Genomic DNA, 15,347 nt, shown 5'->3' with positions numbered 1-15,347 from the left:
CCTGCTGTCTCCTTTAGGCCTCAGGTCTGGCAAACTCGGGGAGCAGTGCGAAGCCGTCGTTCGCTTTCCCAGGCTCTTCCAGAAATACCCGTTCCCTATTCTCATCAACTCGGCGTTCCTAAAGCTAGCCGATGTTTTCAGAGTGGGGTGAGTACTGTTGGGCAGGTCCTGTCCATTCCGGTCTGAGCCGTAGGAACGCCCTGTGCCTTGGAGTGTCGCTGCATCGGAGTCTGGGATGTCGTGCTTGCCTGATAACACCGCTGCAGTATCCAGTCTGTTGAGGTTGTGCTTGATTTAAACTTGTTTTCCAATTCTTTAGTGGGTTTAAGTGGCTGTGAGTGATACCGACAGTTCCTTTCCTTCTGTCCTGATTTGAGGATTCTTTCCCTGACTAAGTTCACTCCCTGACTAAGTTTTGCTCCCTAAGCACGTTCAAATCATAATTCATAAACGGGTGAATGATCATACGTGCAAATTTAATCTCTAACAAAGCTCGAAGTAGAGCTTTCCAAGTGCCTACTGTCTAAGTGATGTATATAGTGGAATCAAAGCTGCTTTGTAAAAGCTTACGAAAGTTTTTGTTGATGTAGTGGAATCTTCACCGTTGTCTTCAGGAAGGAAAATAAATTTGCTCAACACTTGACAGTGATAATTAGACTTCTCTGTCTTGGTCTTGGATGTGTTTTTCTAGTAGATTTGGATCCCTGTGTGTGCACAAAACAGGCATTTGCTTACATTCCTCCTCACTGGTGTCAACAGGTTCATTTCCCTGGAACTGGGCTTTAGTTTGACACTACCTGAACTAGAAGATAAAGCAATAGTATATTAACGGTGTCTTTTTTACTGTATCAGTGTACTCAAATGTTTCTAAAGCATAGATATTTCCTTGTTTTAATTTGCCCTCAAAAGTTATATTTAACTAATTTAGTATTTGAAGTGCTTGAATTTTCATTACAGAATAGCCTGACAAAGAAATGTGTGTATTTTCTAACAGCAACAACTTCCTGAGGCTGTGTGTACTGAAAGTTACCCAGCAGAGTGAGAAGCACTTAGAGAAGATCCTAAATGTGGATGAATTTGTCAAGAGAGTTTTCTCAGTAATCCATAGCAATGATCCGGTTGCTCGGGCTATTACACTCCGGTATGTATGGCATGAGCCTTCCTGATTTCCTTCAAATCTGTTGGTAACTATCAAAGTGCTCATCTGAAATAAAAAGACAAGTACAATATGGGCCAGGGCAACCCCTGGTATCAATCCAGGCTGGGGGATGAACAGATCAAGAGCAGCCCTGCTGAGGACTTGGGGCTGCTGGTAGATGTAAAGCTGGACATGACCCAGCAATGTGCACTGGCAGCCCAGAAAGCCAAACGGGTTCTGGGCTACATGGAAAGGACCCTGGGCAGCAGGCCAAGGAAGGGGATTCTGCCTCTCTGCTCCTGTCTGGTGAGACCCCTCCTGCAGTGCTGTGTCCAGCTCTGGGGTTCTCAGCACAGGAAGGACATGGACCTGTTGGAAGGAGTCCAGAGGAGGCCACAAAGATGGTTAGAGGGATGGAGCACCTCTCCTATGAGGAAAGGCTGAGAGAATGGGGAGTGTTCAGCCTGGAGAAGAGAAGGCTTTGGGGTGACCTTCAGCCTTCCAGTACCTGAAGGGACCCTACAAGAATGATAGAGAGGGACTTTTTACAAGAGCATGCAGTGACAGGACAAGGGGGAATGGCTTCAAACTGAAAGAGAGTAGGTTTAGATTAGATATTGGGAAGAAATTCTTTATTATGAGTATGATGAAGCACTGGAACAGATAACCCAGAGAAGTTATGGAGGCCTCATCCATGAAAGTGTTCAAAGCCAGGTTGGATGGGGCTCTGAGCAACCTGATCTAGTGGAGGGTGTCCCTGCCCATGGCAGAGGGGTTGCAACTGCATGGTCTTTAAGGTCTTTTCCAACCCAGGCCATTCTATGACTCCATGAGTGAAATAAAGGAGGCTTTTTATACATTGCTCATAGAGTTAAAAGCAAAACAATGTCTTTAAAAGGGGTGAATGATAAGGATCAGTGCTAACAAGAATAAGGGTATTAACCTTTTATGATGGTGAGAATTTTGTGGATGGATCCGGCAAAACAGAATTTGCGGTGTTGAAATTTTGTGTGCTCAAGAGAAGAACACTGAATCTGTTGTATGCATAATCCACACAGTAGCTATATGCAATATATCACATGTTGCCTATGATGTGTTTAGACTAAGTGAAAGTGCTTCCTTTTGTGGCAAAGTAGTTTTTGTTAACTTGTAACCAAAATTTACACAAACCTTGTTACTTTTTCATTCAGTATTGTCCTAGAAGTTTACTGCTTGTTGGTCTCTGATCAATAACTTCTAAGGAAGTGCTGTTATATTACTGATTGCTTTGAACTTCTGGGAATCAAGTGGGAAAACAAATAAAATTAATCTGTCTTTAACATCCCTGTCCTGCTGGTTTGTCTCTGGTGTGTCTCTAACGCTATCCAACATGATCCTCTTAACTGCATCTTCCAGACCCTGTGCAGGTGAAATCAAATGTGAAGAGAGCACTTTCCTTTCTCCCTTTATATTCTTTTCTTATCTCCATCTAGAACTGTTACTGATTTCACTCTTGGGAAATGGGAGGCATTAACAGGCATTTGATTGATTAGCTCATATGTCCATTTCTTTTTTCTTTTGACATTTCATTTGAGATTATACTTTCATGCCCTGGTATCTCAGAAATCTGTAAATACAATATGTCTGCATGTTTTCTTGTAGTTCCACTTCAGTGTTCTAACATAAGATTGCAGTTGTGCAATTGAGGGTTATCTGCTTAAGTCCCAGGAATCCTCTCAGTTTGCAAAAATACTTAAATTACTAATAAATTCACAGGATACATCAAATAAAATCTTAAAATAGCTGTTGGTTCAGCAATTTTAGTGTAAAATCTTCTGTTGATTTGGTTTTGTCCTTCTTGAATAGTGTCAATAAAGAAGAACATGTTGAAAGAAAGATCTGGTGACACTGAACCGTGCCATAAATCAAATCCCTCCTGATGGGAGAGAATTTTCTAAAAGTCCTTGCAAGGAGTTTCAAAGATAAACCGAGGCTTTTCCTGGAGTTTCAGTGCTGCTGGACAGTTGTTTATTAAGTCTTATCAGAGGAACAGAGCCACTAGCGTGACCCAGGTACAGCACAGAGCATAGAAAGCAGGAGTGAATTCTCTAATTATCAATACTTACACAGCCTTTTGAAGATAATTTAAGTAATGGTTACTAAAAATGAATACTATTTTCACTTTCCTACCAATTATTCAGTAACACGGGCAGGAACTGCGGAATTCTCTGTCCAGTCATTCCAAACTACTTTTACTGCAGAACATGGAGTAGGAGAAGAAGGAGAAGAAGGTTTAGAGAACAACAACAATCCTCCATTTTGATATTTTTTACTCTTATCTATTTACTACAAAGAGAAGCCCAAAACCTCTAAATTTTTCACCCGGTGACAATCTTACATAGTAGTCTATCACCTAATTCACACCACTGTATTTTCTAGTTCTTGTCTGATCATTGGTAATTTTTTCCAAGGTTGGAGGTTAAAACAGTGTTGTTCAGGGGGGTAAGAAACTTTAAAAACAGGCAGAGAAATACTCTCGGCACTCTGGGTTCCTACAATCCGGTAAAACAAAATTTTGTCTGTGGAATTTTATCGGTAGATAACCGTGTGTAAATATTTGCACAGAACTCTTGCTAAAATTACCATCAGTATAAATCCTGCATTCATTGTTCTTTTAATTGGATTATGCTAAATATGCCTGAAAGGTATCTTGGAGATATTTTGGCAAAGTATAAGTTGATCTGCTACTTCTTTAGCAGTTACACAAAAGATGTTGCACTATTTTAATTAGTAACCTTATGTTACATCAGGGAAAGATGTTGGAAACAAATCATTCCATAGTGCACTCTTAATTTTAAAAGAGTTTTTGGGAAGTTTCTCACTGTGTCAATTTCAAGCTAAAAGCTATCAAAATGTAATTTTTATCAAACCACTGATACAACCCACATGATGAAATCTGTTACATTTAATTATATGCTTACTTTTAGCATTTGTTTATTTCTGTAGCCAACATGAAAGAGCACATACTTAGATAAAATATAAATACTTTAACCAGTTTTTTTACATTTTTATCTGGTTCCATCATTTCTTCATGATCATTTTTCTTCCTGACTTTGCTGTGATTGATTTCTGTAGGATGTTGGGCAGCATGGCATCTATCATTCCAGAAAGGAAGAATGCACATCACAGTATTCGTCAGAGTTTGGATTCCCATGATAATGTGGAAGTTGAAGCTGCTATATTTGCTGCTGCCAACTTTTCTGCACAATCTAAGTAAGATCTATTTTTTTTCACTTCTTCATATTACAGAAAATGGAAACTCCATTAACACTACCATTCACAAACCTTACTGTCTTCTGTTGTGCTGTCCTTTATAGCAAAACACTTAATTATGTGCAGTAACAGTATTGTAAGGAAATCTGAATACAAGTTCAGCAGATTTTTTTTTTCTAAAATGGAAAGCTCATAAATATGAGAATGAAAAATGGAATAGCAGCTTTTATTATGAATTATTTTATGGATGGCATATTAGGGAGCAAAATGTAGTGCAGCTTGTCAGTTTTTGAAAGCTTTCATTTTATCATTTGATCATGCCTGTGTGCAGGGGTTCTGAAAAGGACAGGTTTTGGCAGGCACTCTTTTGTGTAACTTTTAATCGTTAAAACACAGTGTTTGGTAGGTCAGTTGAATTTTTTCTTAAATTTTTAATTACTTAATTTTTTGTTTTTCATTTCACCTGGTACTTTCTTTTCTCCACAGGGATTTTGCTGTTGGAATATGTAATAAAATCAGCGAGATGATTCAAGGTACATGTGTATGTTGAATGATAAAGAGGAAAAGCTTTAATTTCTCTGAAAATTCTTTATTATTCATATTTACATATTAGATATCAGAATGCTGTTGCCCTCAGATGATTCCAGTTTTTAAATTAGCTGATCAATAATCTCTCTGGTTATCTTAAATCCTCTTAAAAATTAAGTTTTCGAAGCACCTGTTTGGTACAGAATAAAAGCCCATCTCTAGTGTGATGAATAAACTTGCATAGACTCTCACAGGTTGCTTCAGATGAGTTAATTTGTGTGTTACCTGCAGTGAAGCAAGGAGCAGCTTTCTCAACCAGCCATGAAAGTGCTTGGTAGTGCTGTCATTTCACACCTAGCTAGTAAATGGGTTACTGGAAGCTACTGCAGGTGTTTGCACCATCTGCTTTCAGCAGCAGTAGCAATCCAGACATACTCTGTGCCTCAGAACTGCCAAAAAAAGCCAGCCCAAGGACTAACTCTGCCTGTGTTTCTTTCCTTGTTGTAGGTTTGGCCACACCTGTGGACTTGAAGCTGAAGTTGATCCCTATTCTGCAGCACATGCACCACGACGCGAGCTTGGCCTCCAGCTCCCGGCAGCTGCTGCAGCAGCTGGTGACATCCTACCCCTCCACCAAGATGGTCATTGTCACCCTGCACACCTTTACTCTGCTTGCTGCTTCTTCTTTGGTTGACATTCCCAAGCAGGTAATTCTTCCTCAGGCATGCCTTCCACTTGAAGTACAAAGTTCATTTAAGAAACACTCAGATTCTGGCTGCTGATAAAAAGAAATGTGATGGCTGTGCTGGATTGGTTGCTCCCAACCATTGAGGAAGAGTACCTTGAAAATTGCTGCTGCTTTCATAGTTTTTGCCTTTTCTGGTTCCATTTTCAGGTGACCCCATCAAACCCACTAAGCGTTTTTTACAGATCGTAACTTATCTTTCTCTAAATCAGCTGGGATTCAAATCAATTAGGATAGATCGCATGCAGGAAAATAAACACCCTGACTTTTTCTGAAAACACTTCAACTTGCCTGTAGAAGCCAGGCTTCACTTTGCACTTCTGTATATTGTCTTGGGTTGTGGGTGTGCCTTTTGCCTTTCTTTCATGCAAGTAAATGAATATTTCAATAGCACGGAATGCATTTAAAATGTATTTTTTGGGGAACTTTGAGGAATTTCAATTGGTTGCTTAAATTCAGGACTATAAACCAAGTAATGAGAAAGCAGTGATAGAAAAATACAATGCTTCTATGCTCTGATAATGAGCTTTGTGGATGTGATTTATAGAGCAGGTCTGAGCACAGTGATACTTGAGACTCATCCAACTAATCCTTGTAAAGGAGTCACGAAAATCAATTTGCTTTCTTTCAGCCCTGTACAGCTGTGGAAGGCTGGTGTCTGTGACTGTTAGATAATAGCATTGATCTGTCTGAAACTCTCTGTTGTGGCTCACTTCTGTATTTCAGATGATGCTTTTGATGGTACTGAATCTAAGACTACTGAAACAACATGAGAACACTTAATATGCTGCTTTCATTTTTTTTTAATGGCAGTAAGCATGGAGATTTAGGCTCTACTTCTGCAGCACAACAGCCAATACTGCTTAAAACTGATGTAACCAGGGTGGGAGTGGAGACTAAAACCAGGGCTGGTGTGTTCATGCTTTTTCAAGTTAGTTTTGGCTCAGTGTGCTCAGCATTTCTTCCCGAGTGCTTTTGAAGAGACTTCTTTCTAGCAGCATCTCTCTTAAACAATGAATTTATTCTGTTGCAGATCCAACTTCTGTTGCAGTACTTGAAAAATGACCCCAGGAAGGCTGTGAAGAGGCTTGCAATCCAGGATTTGAAGTTATTGGCCAACAAGACACCACATACATGGAGCAGAGAAAATATTCAGGTCTATATGTTTTTTAAGCTAAAGTTTATTATGAAACTTCCCAGTGAATTGTAGAATTCTTTCCAGAAGAATTATTTGGGAGATAAAGAAAGGAATAACATTCATCCCCATATCCTTAAGTTAGGTTACTCTGCCAAGCAGAGTTGCCAAGTATATGAGCAATTCATAGAATGTCTTCAAGTGGATAAGTTGACACTCAAGGGTTAAAGTTGAATTATTATGACTCAGGGAAGGCATGTGCCATGTAGTAGGCCTTTGTACAGTGAGGAAGTAGCTTTTCCATCTGACAAACTCATCTCAGATAACAGGCATGAATGTTTACACTGATCTTACCACACCAAAGCTCTGGAGCAAAACAGAGCCTCTAGGATTTGTCAAAACATATCATCCAGCGAGGTGTACTTGAAAGGTCAAATGGAATTTTGATTTCATTTCTTAGAATTCATGGCTTATCTTCAATAGTAGCTTTGTGACTGCTGTTGTATGAAGAAGAGAGTGTTTATAGTGCACCTGTGCTATTTGGGGAAACTAGTGTTATAGTGTAGGTATTAGTGCTGCCTTCTTTCAGTCACAGTTGCAGATGAACTTTTTTTTTTTCTCCTTTCTCTTTTTCCAGTAGAAATGACTATGGAAAATAACTTCAGTTTAGATTAATGGGAAAGTAAATATTTCAAGAACTTAATGGCACAGGGTTACAGCTCTACTTTTTCCTGGGTCATTTTTTCTTTGCTTTTGTTACTCTTGGAAGCTACTTTTGTTCTATGCTGTTGGAGCATAAGGCAGCTGGGAGGAAAAACTATGCTGGGTTTTGTTAACAATCATCTGAGAAGTAAAGCATGTTCTGCTTTGTCCCCAGTTCTTGGAGATGATGATTTGGAGTGTGCAGAGGTTTTTGTGTTAGTGAAGTGCTTTATTCTTCATAATGGGTTAACTCCAGAAATGTATTTCCTTTTAGGAATTTTAAGGGATTGCTTTATGGATTGCTCTATGGATTTTTTGCAGAGAAAATGCTACTCTATCCCATTATATCTGGTTAGTAGTTATCTCAATACGAGTGAGAGACATTGATAACATGGCTTTCACCATCAGGTAGTGTCTTGAAGTAAAGTGGGTGTCCTGATGGTTGAAATGCATAGGAAAAAGTTCTACTGATGTCAGAACTAAAACAGTGACTAGATTAATACAAAACTAATTGTCTGAAGCTCGTTACTGCTTTCTGAATGGCATGCAGAAATAATAAGAGTTTTTCTGACTTCTGAAATAAAAAGTCATCCTTTTGAGTTGGGAAATTGTTCTCCATAGTAATGTTTATACAGCAGGGACTGGAACAGACTCTGCCTTTCCCATGGCAAGATGTGCCTCTTGTACCTTTTTACCAACAAACATTGGTTCGTTTCTTTAGCATTTTAAGTCTGTCCTGTGTAGGTCAGTTGGGAAGTGTGGTCTTTGCATTGTGGAGGCTTCACTGATTTCTAGACATCAGCTTCAGAAGCTGTTGCTGCCTGTGCTATGGAATTAGCAGTCCATCCTGCTAATTCCTCTGTGCTCCTGGCAGTCTTCACAGTTACTGTTTCAGATATGCCCTGAGAGCTGATCTAATAGCACTGAGTAAAGCATCAGTGTCTTGGGAGACATCAAGACTCAATTTCTACCCCAGTCATTGGATCTTTCTCTGTCTGTTGATGCCACACTATTCAGTGGATTAGCAAAATACTAATTGGTACAAACCACAGATGTATTTAGAATTTAACCCTTACACAATATGTATGCCTGGTAAGAAAACCATGGGGGTTTTTTATGTTCTATGGAACTAATTGTGTTGTTTTTCTTTATTCAGGGTCTTTGTCACTCAGTTTTGGCACACTCTAAAGCAGAATATACTTATATTTTCTATTTGTGTCTCATATTGCCATCCCTCCTGTTGGCTAAAAAAGCATCCAGAATCAGTGAATGACTAAATTGTTTGCAGTGTTGGCATAAGGAATTGAGAACAATGTGCATTTTAAGACTTATTCAAACCTAGATGTCATAAGGCCTGTGATGGGTTCTGGCAAAAGGCACAAAAGTATGGCAGGAGCTCTACTACAAATGAGTTAAAATATAAAATACACCTTAATATATTTATCAAGAACCTTAAAAGTCCTGTTGGACACCAATACTTCTAAAGGAAATGACACTTGAAACTTAGCTCTTCTAAGGTGTATATTTATATAAAACCTTGCAGATTGTTACAAGGAAAAATAATCAGTAGGCCTCAAACTGTCGTAAAGTCTTTTATAGTATTGGATCAATGAGACCTGATAATACTTTTGCCACTGATGTTTAATCAACAAATGACTTGTAATTGATGTTTTCTAGTGTATAAGACCCACTGTCACTTTTCTGCAAGCTGCATGTTCAGTCCTCTAAACCAGCTGCTTCAGGACTTGACTTTTGATTTTAGTACAGTATTTTCTGTGGGAAAACCTTGACTCTCAAAACTTTTCAGAGAAGTGCAGCTAAATTTTTCATACAGATAGCTAATGGGACTTCTTACCTCTGTACCTTTTTTCCTACTGATTTTTAGGCATTCTGTGAATCTGCTCTTAACACTCCTTATGACAGCTTGAAAATGGGCATGTTATCTGTTCTTTCCACATTATCAGGGACCATTGCCATTAAACAGTACTTCAGCAGTGCTCCAGGTAAGAAAACTGGCTTAGATGGTTACCTTTGGCATTTTAATAGGTTGGTTTTCTACTGATGATCAGTTTCATCTAAACACTTTGTAGGATTTTCTAGAAGTATTTTTGAACTTCAGAACACCGAGAGTCACACTGTGTTCATCATATGTAAACTTCAAACGGGACACTGTATAGTCATGGATAATCATGGTCTCAGGTTTTGTTTTGTGGGTACTGTGGTATATGAAAACGGTTTTTGCCTTTGGGTCTTTAAGTTTTCTTCATTTTGTGAAGAAATGTATTGCCTCTCAAATGGCTGACCTGCATTCTGCTTAAGGTGTTTTAAAACCATGGATTTGCATAAGTTTTGAGTAGCAGGGAGGCTTCATGGTGTGAGAGTGGGCTGGCATGTTACCCTGCCACCCTTGTGAGCATGACCTGCAGCAGTACCAGATGAACCTTTCTGCTTTGTGACAATGTACTGGAGAAATTGGAGAAGAAGAGTAGGCTTTAAAAGTGATTCAAGGTATCTTGTTCTCAAAATTATGATCACACTGTTTTCTTTTTTCTTCTTGAAAGCCAGACTGCCCTAATGAGTATTATGAGCTCAAATACATGGGCTGCAGAAATGGGGGAAAAAAAATAGTACATCCTCTTCAGTCATTCTGGCATGGCTTAATAATTAATACACTCACCAGCTTTTTTTATTCAGACATAATATTTCTTAAGGCAATATTTCTCTGAGAAATCAACCTGAAACATCAACCTTTAGATCCAAATGTTCTTTCTCATGTGTCTAACTTGTGTAGTGTTCAAGAATGAGAGTCTGGTTTTGCCTGAGGAGAGAAAGCTATTTTCATCCTATTGTTTAAACAGAAGAAAGAACCCTAAATCAATATAATTGTTTTGCAGAAAGGTACTTAAAGATCTGTGGTATATTTATGAACTGTGCAGTTTTATGTTCCATTTGCCTTGCTTTTATTTAGGAGCAGCAGCTACAACTGCAAGATTTGATTTGGTAAAACTAGCACAGGAGTGCTGTTACCACAATAACCGTGGCATTGCAGCTCATGGAGTGAGAATCCTGACCAATATATCAGCCTCTTGCCAGGAGAAAGGTAAGGGAAAGCAAGGGCAATGAAGAGGCTCTGTTTACAGTCAGGCTTATGCACTTAACATGTATTAACTCGTCCTGACTGTGAACCTGTCTGTAAATCTGTCTGATCCCTCATGCTGGTTAGGGAGAGTGGGGACTATAATCTAGTAGGAAATACTCTGTCTGATTTTATGAATGTTTGGGAAGATTCCATCTTTGTCTAATTTAGAGAAAATTACTGGGTAGAGTAGAAGTGGTGCTAAATAAATGCTTGTTTTACCTCTGCTGTAAGACTGCTGAAGTGTTGGTCAATCCTTGAAAGCCCTTTGCACAGAGTCTGTTGCAAAATAATAACAGGCCATTTAGAAGTCTTTAGTCCCAAGATTTATGCATGCTTTACACGTCACTGTGACTGCTGAAAAGTTACCCAAGACATGAAATGGCAGAATTGTTTCTCATCAAAGTAAGGTAAAGCAGACACGTTAGGAAGATTCTTAATTGACATGGCTGCAACAGCAGTGCAAGCATTACACCAGCTATGGTCAGAGAACAAACTAACTCTTTTAAACTCTTTTTAACTCTTTTTCTTTTTGTAGATCTTCTGCCTTTGGAGCAAGATGCAGTTTTTGGCTTAGAAGCTCTTCTTGTTCTTTGTAGTCAAGATGACAGCCCAGGAGCCCAGGCTACCTTAAAGGTGACATTACTGTTGTCTTCCCCTTCACAGCTGGAAGTTAGAACAACAGCTTGTACAACAGAGAGGCTGGTGTGCACCACATCCTTTCTGGTGGAAGCATAACAGACTGGAGGGAAAAGAAGATTTTTCTAGTTTGTCCATAACCAGAGTTCAGAGCAGTAGAGAAACTGAGCATAGCTATAGTACAACTCCTCTCAGCTCTAGAGTAAGTGAATTGTTGTGGGGGGCAGGGAGCATTCCTCTCAGAGGAACAGCTGTAATAAAACATGAACATTGGATGGCAGTATCTCTGGAGGACAAAGAGACTCTTGGAGAGAACTTGCTTTTTGGAGATGGAGATGCAGTGTACATGGTCACAACACTTCTATAAATAATTATCCTTATTTTCCTACTTCAGAGACTATCAGTAATTTTTCTAGTTATTTACCTGTAAAGGCTGGTGATGTGAGAGACTACTGTTGTTTCTTGAATTTGTGATGTGTCTTTGTTCAGGGAGCTCGGGGATAAAGGCTTGGGCTCTTAGAAAAATCTCATCTTTTGTAGAGAACATGGCTGTGGAAATAGCAGATCTGTATTTCTGCAGTCATACTTGCAGATAAGTAAGTGTGCCTGGCTTTTTTGGTTTTGAAGACATGGTGTTGATTGTACCTGTTGACTGTGTGAGTTGCAGATCACGCTGACTTGCATGGTGAAGCTGGTGAAGTGCCGCCCTCACCTGAGCCAGTCCGTGGTGGAATCCCTGCTGACACAGCTGCACAGTGCCCAGGACAATGCCAGGATCCTCATGTGCCACTGCTTAGCAGCCATTGCCATGCAGCTGCCTGTCTTGGCAGATGGGATCCTAGGAGACCTAATGGACCTCTATAAATTAATTGGACAATCTGCCACAGATAAAAAACAGGAACTCTTGGTAAGACCTCCCTTGATGGATAAAGTCTGTATGAAAAGCTGTGGATGGATTGTATTTTGAAAGGCAGCTAAGGCATTTGTTATGTCCAGGTTGATGTGCCCGTCTGTAGCCACTATTCTCAGTTTTGTTTTAACTTTAGACCTCCATATGTCAGTGTTCAGTATAGAGATAGCTCCTAGATGGAGCCTGAACTATGCAGTGTATTCCATTAGATTTTCCAGCAGATGGCACTGCTTAGGCAAGCCTGGCTATTGAAATTATTGGGGTATCTCTAAAGTAGTGGTTGAAGGCCAAATGGCAGCTAGCTCTATTTATATAGGGTGCTCTGAAGCAAATGACTTAATACACTGTAAGAGAAAAATGCTTTCATTACATCTATTTGGAGAAGAATTTGAATTTTAAAAAGAAATTACAAGCTTTCTGTTAATTTATTTGGAGCATTTGAAATAGCTAAAAGGCAGAGTAGACATTCTTTGAATGAAAATTACTTTTATCTGCAAGAAGTACTTGGATTGCTGTAACTACTTAAAAGATAATGACTGAGAAGTTCTGCAGTTAAAACATATATATGTAATTTTCTATGTAGTTTTGAGTCCAAAATAAAACAGAATTGGCTTGGTTTTTTTTTTCTTTTCTTTAGTTACTGAAATATAACTTTCTTCCTCACTCCTCCACTCTCTACTAGGTTTCTCTTGCCACAGTGATATTTGTTTCCAGTCAGAAAGCTTTGTCCACAGAAATCAAAACTGTTATTAAACAGCAGCTTGAGAATGCCTCCAATGGATGGACAGCCTACAGGATAGCCAGGCAGGCTTCCAGGATGGTAAGTGAAAATACCTGGAGAAAAATGGTTTGCTGTGATTGAAGGGATGTTCGGGATTTCTTTGAATTGGGTAAGGGAATAAGGAAGATCGTAGGACTTGGGAGGAGGAAGTGAATGGGGAAAAAAATAAAAATCACTTTCCCTCTTAATTCCCTGGAATGCTCATTCAGATATGTATCATTTAGGACACTCATCCCATCAAAATGTTTTTTCATTTGTGTTTTTGAAGTATTTGAGAAGGAAGTAAGTGATGTGCTGGCACTTTCTTGAACACACACCTAATCTGTATTGTCTGACTGTTCTTCAGAATGTGATACAGGTCATCCTGATGTATGCTTCTCTTTCTTCAATGTGAAGAAAGGAAGAAAAAGATACTGTTGCCCTTTTCCCTTCAGTAGCTTCATATTTGGGGTTAGAATTACACAGAAACCCTAATATGAGATGATGAGGTAAATTTCCATGTTTGTTTCTCATCTTATTGAATTGGCTTGTATAAATAAATACTACACTTTATACAGGCTGGCATTTCCATAAAATAAGCATTTGTGCTTTTATGTATTGTTAAGATTGCCATGATCAGATGATTGGTAAAAGTTTCATTGTTTCTCTTTTGAAGCTGGGAGTAATCCTGGAGATGTTCTTGTTTTCTTATTTGTGTAAGTTTTGTAGAAAATCCCAGCCTTGCTTCATGTCCTGTTTCAGAAACATTCTTGTCATTACAGGGCAACCACGACATGGCCAGAGAACTGTATCAAAGCCTGCTGACTCAGGTGGCTTCAGAACACTTCTACTTCTGGCTGAACAGCCTGAAGGAGTTCTCCCATGCAGAGCAGTGCCTGACAGGCCTGCAGGAGGACAACTACAGCTCCGCGCTCTCCTGCATTGCCGAAGCCTTAAAATCCTACCACAAAGGAATAGCGTCACTGACGGTCAGCACACATCTTTCGTGGTGATGTTCTGTGTACTGCATCATGGCTCTCTGGTTTCTGCTCTTAACTCTCTGAAAAGTTCTTAAATATGTCTGGCATCTGCCAGACTCTCTGGTTCTTCTCTGCAGGCATCTCAGTTGTAACACACTGCATCTTGAGAGAAAAGATCCTGTAGCTCAGCCAAGTGTGATTAGCTAGATTTCTCTTTGCTTTTTCTTCTCCTTCCACCCCTCATTTCCTGCCTTGATTAGATCATAGGAAATGTGACAGATCTTGTTTAATTAAAGTTATCATTTTATAATTTTCCACTCCTTGCTTTGGCTGAGTAAAAACTATTGTAATAGCCAAGCCTGGGAATTGGCCTAAATTGGCTGCTGTCTTCTTGAAATACAGAGAAGGATTCAATCGTCTTCCTCCCTCCTTCTGAGTTCATGTTGCCTTGTATTTGACATTGTGATCTCATAGAATCCTAACAGCAAGTTAGTAAGAGGAGGAAAGACAATTCAGTTTCATCAAATCCAACTGGTACCTGCTTTTTATGCAAATGCTTTCTGCTTCTCCAAAGTGGTAAAAATAGCAAGAAGCTGTATGATGTCTGTGAATGTAAACAAAGAAAAAAAAAAAGGCATTAATGAATAGGGACCTTCAGTTCCTACTGTAAAGTTGCTTCTTAACAAAAGATGATCCAGCTTCACACAATGCTTTCTTTCATATTTTAGTTTCCATGAAGAAATCTTTACATACAGTTTTCTGTATGCCTCTTCAGTGAAGCTGCTTTGTTGTTTTAGTTACTGGACTGTTAGGGTCATGACAATTCAGACATTCGTTTTTAATAAAGTTCAGATATTATTATTTATTAATAAAACGTTCCAGAATAAGCTGAAATGACATAAATTGCTACTTTTGTCCTCAGTGAGAAAGACTCATCAGCCCTGAAGTGTTTGTCTTTAACTGTTGGCTGAGTGAATAAGACTTTTAATTCAACACTTCAAGATTTCTCTAACATAGAGAAGACATTGAGAAGAGGACCTCATCTAATTAGATGTTAATATTTAATACAGGCAGGAAAATAACTTGCTTAAATAGGTCATTCTGTGATCCAGTAATTTAATTACCCTTTCCCTGGAGTTCAGGGCTTTTTTTATGTTGAAGGATTCCTGTCTTCATCTCTTCTGATGACATCAGTTCCTGCATGTTGCACATAGTGCTTTTCTGGGTGCAGTGCCCTCCTTGTGGATGATTGAGGGCCAGAGGAGTAAGTAGAGGTTTTGTAGGTGAGAGAGGAAGAAATCAGGTTTTACTGCTGGTTGTTGCTGACTTGTTGCCTCACTCTGAACAACTTCCCAACCATGCTTGAGTGTATCAGCTGTAAAAGGAGCCGCTCACTGCTTGTCTATAGAACTCAGCCTCTCC

General features: G+C 39.2%; 1 protein-coding gene across 1 annotated transcript in view; it reads left to right on the top strand.

Annotated features, from left to right (window-relative positions):
• Nucleotides 1-15,347, top strand: part of INTS7 (integrator complex subunit 7) — a 54,792-nt gene that overhangs the window by 18,471 nt on the left and 20,974 nt on the right. The window contains exons 3-14 of the mRNA XM_017729597.1: nt 18-147; nt 995-1,141; nt 4,253-4,390; nt 4,877-4,923; nt 5,426-5,625; nt 6,697-6,819; nt 9,386-9,503; nt 10,469-10,600; nt 11,175-11,272; nt 11,943-12,182; nt 12,868-13,005; nt 13,728-13,934. Of these exons, the coding sequence (XP_017585086.1) occupies nt 18-147; nt 995-1,141; nt 4,253-4,390; nt 4,877-4,923; nt 5,426-5,625; nt 6,697-6,819; nt 9,386-9,503; nt 10,469-10,600; nt 11,175-11,272; nt 11,943-12,182; nt 12,868-13,005; nt 13,728-13,934 (1,718 nt within the window). The remainder of the gene's footprint in view (nt 1-17; nt 148-994; nt 1,142-4,252; nt 4,391-4,876; nt 4,924-5,425; nt 5,626-6,696; nt 6,820-9,385; nt 9,504-10,468; nt 10,601-11,174; nt 11,273-11,942; nt 12,183-12,867; nt 13,006-13,727; nt 13,935-15,347) is intronic.

This window comes from Corvus brachyrhynchos, unplaced genomic scaffold (genome assembly GCF_000691975.1).
Source record: "Corvus brachyrhynchos isolate BGI_N302 unplaced genomic scaffold, ASM69197v1 scaffold101, whole genome shotgun sequence".
NCBI lineage: Eukaryota > Metazoa > Chordata > Aves > Passeriformes > Corvidae > Corvus > Corvus brachyrhynchos.
Note: the sequence above shows the minus strand (reverse complement) of the source record. Positions and strands in the feature narration are given on the sequence as shown.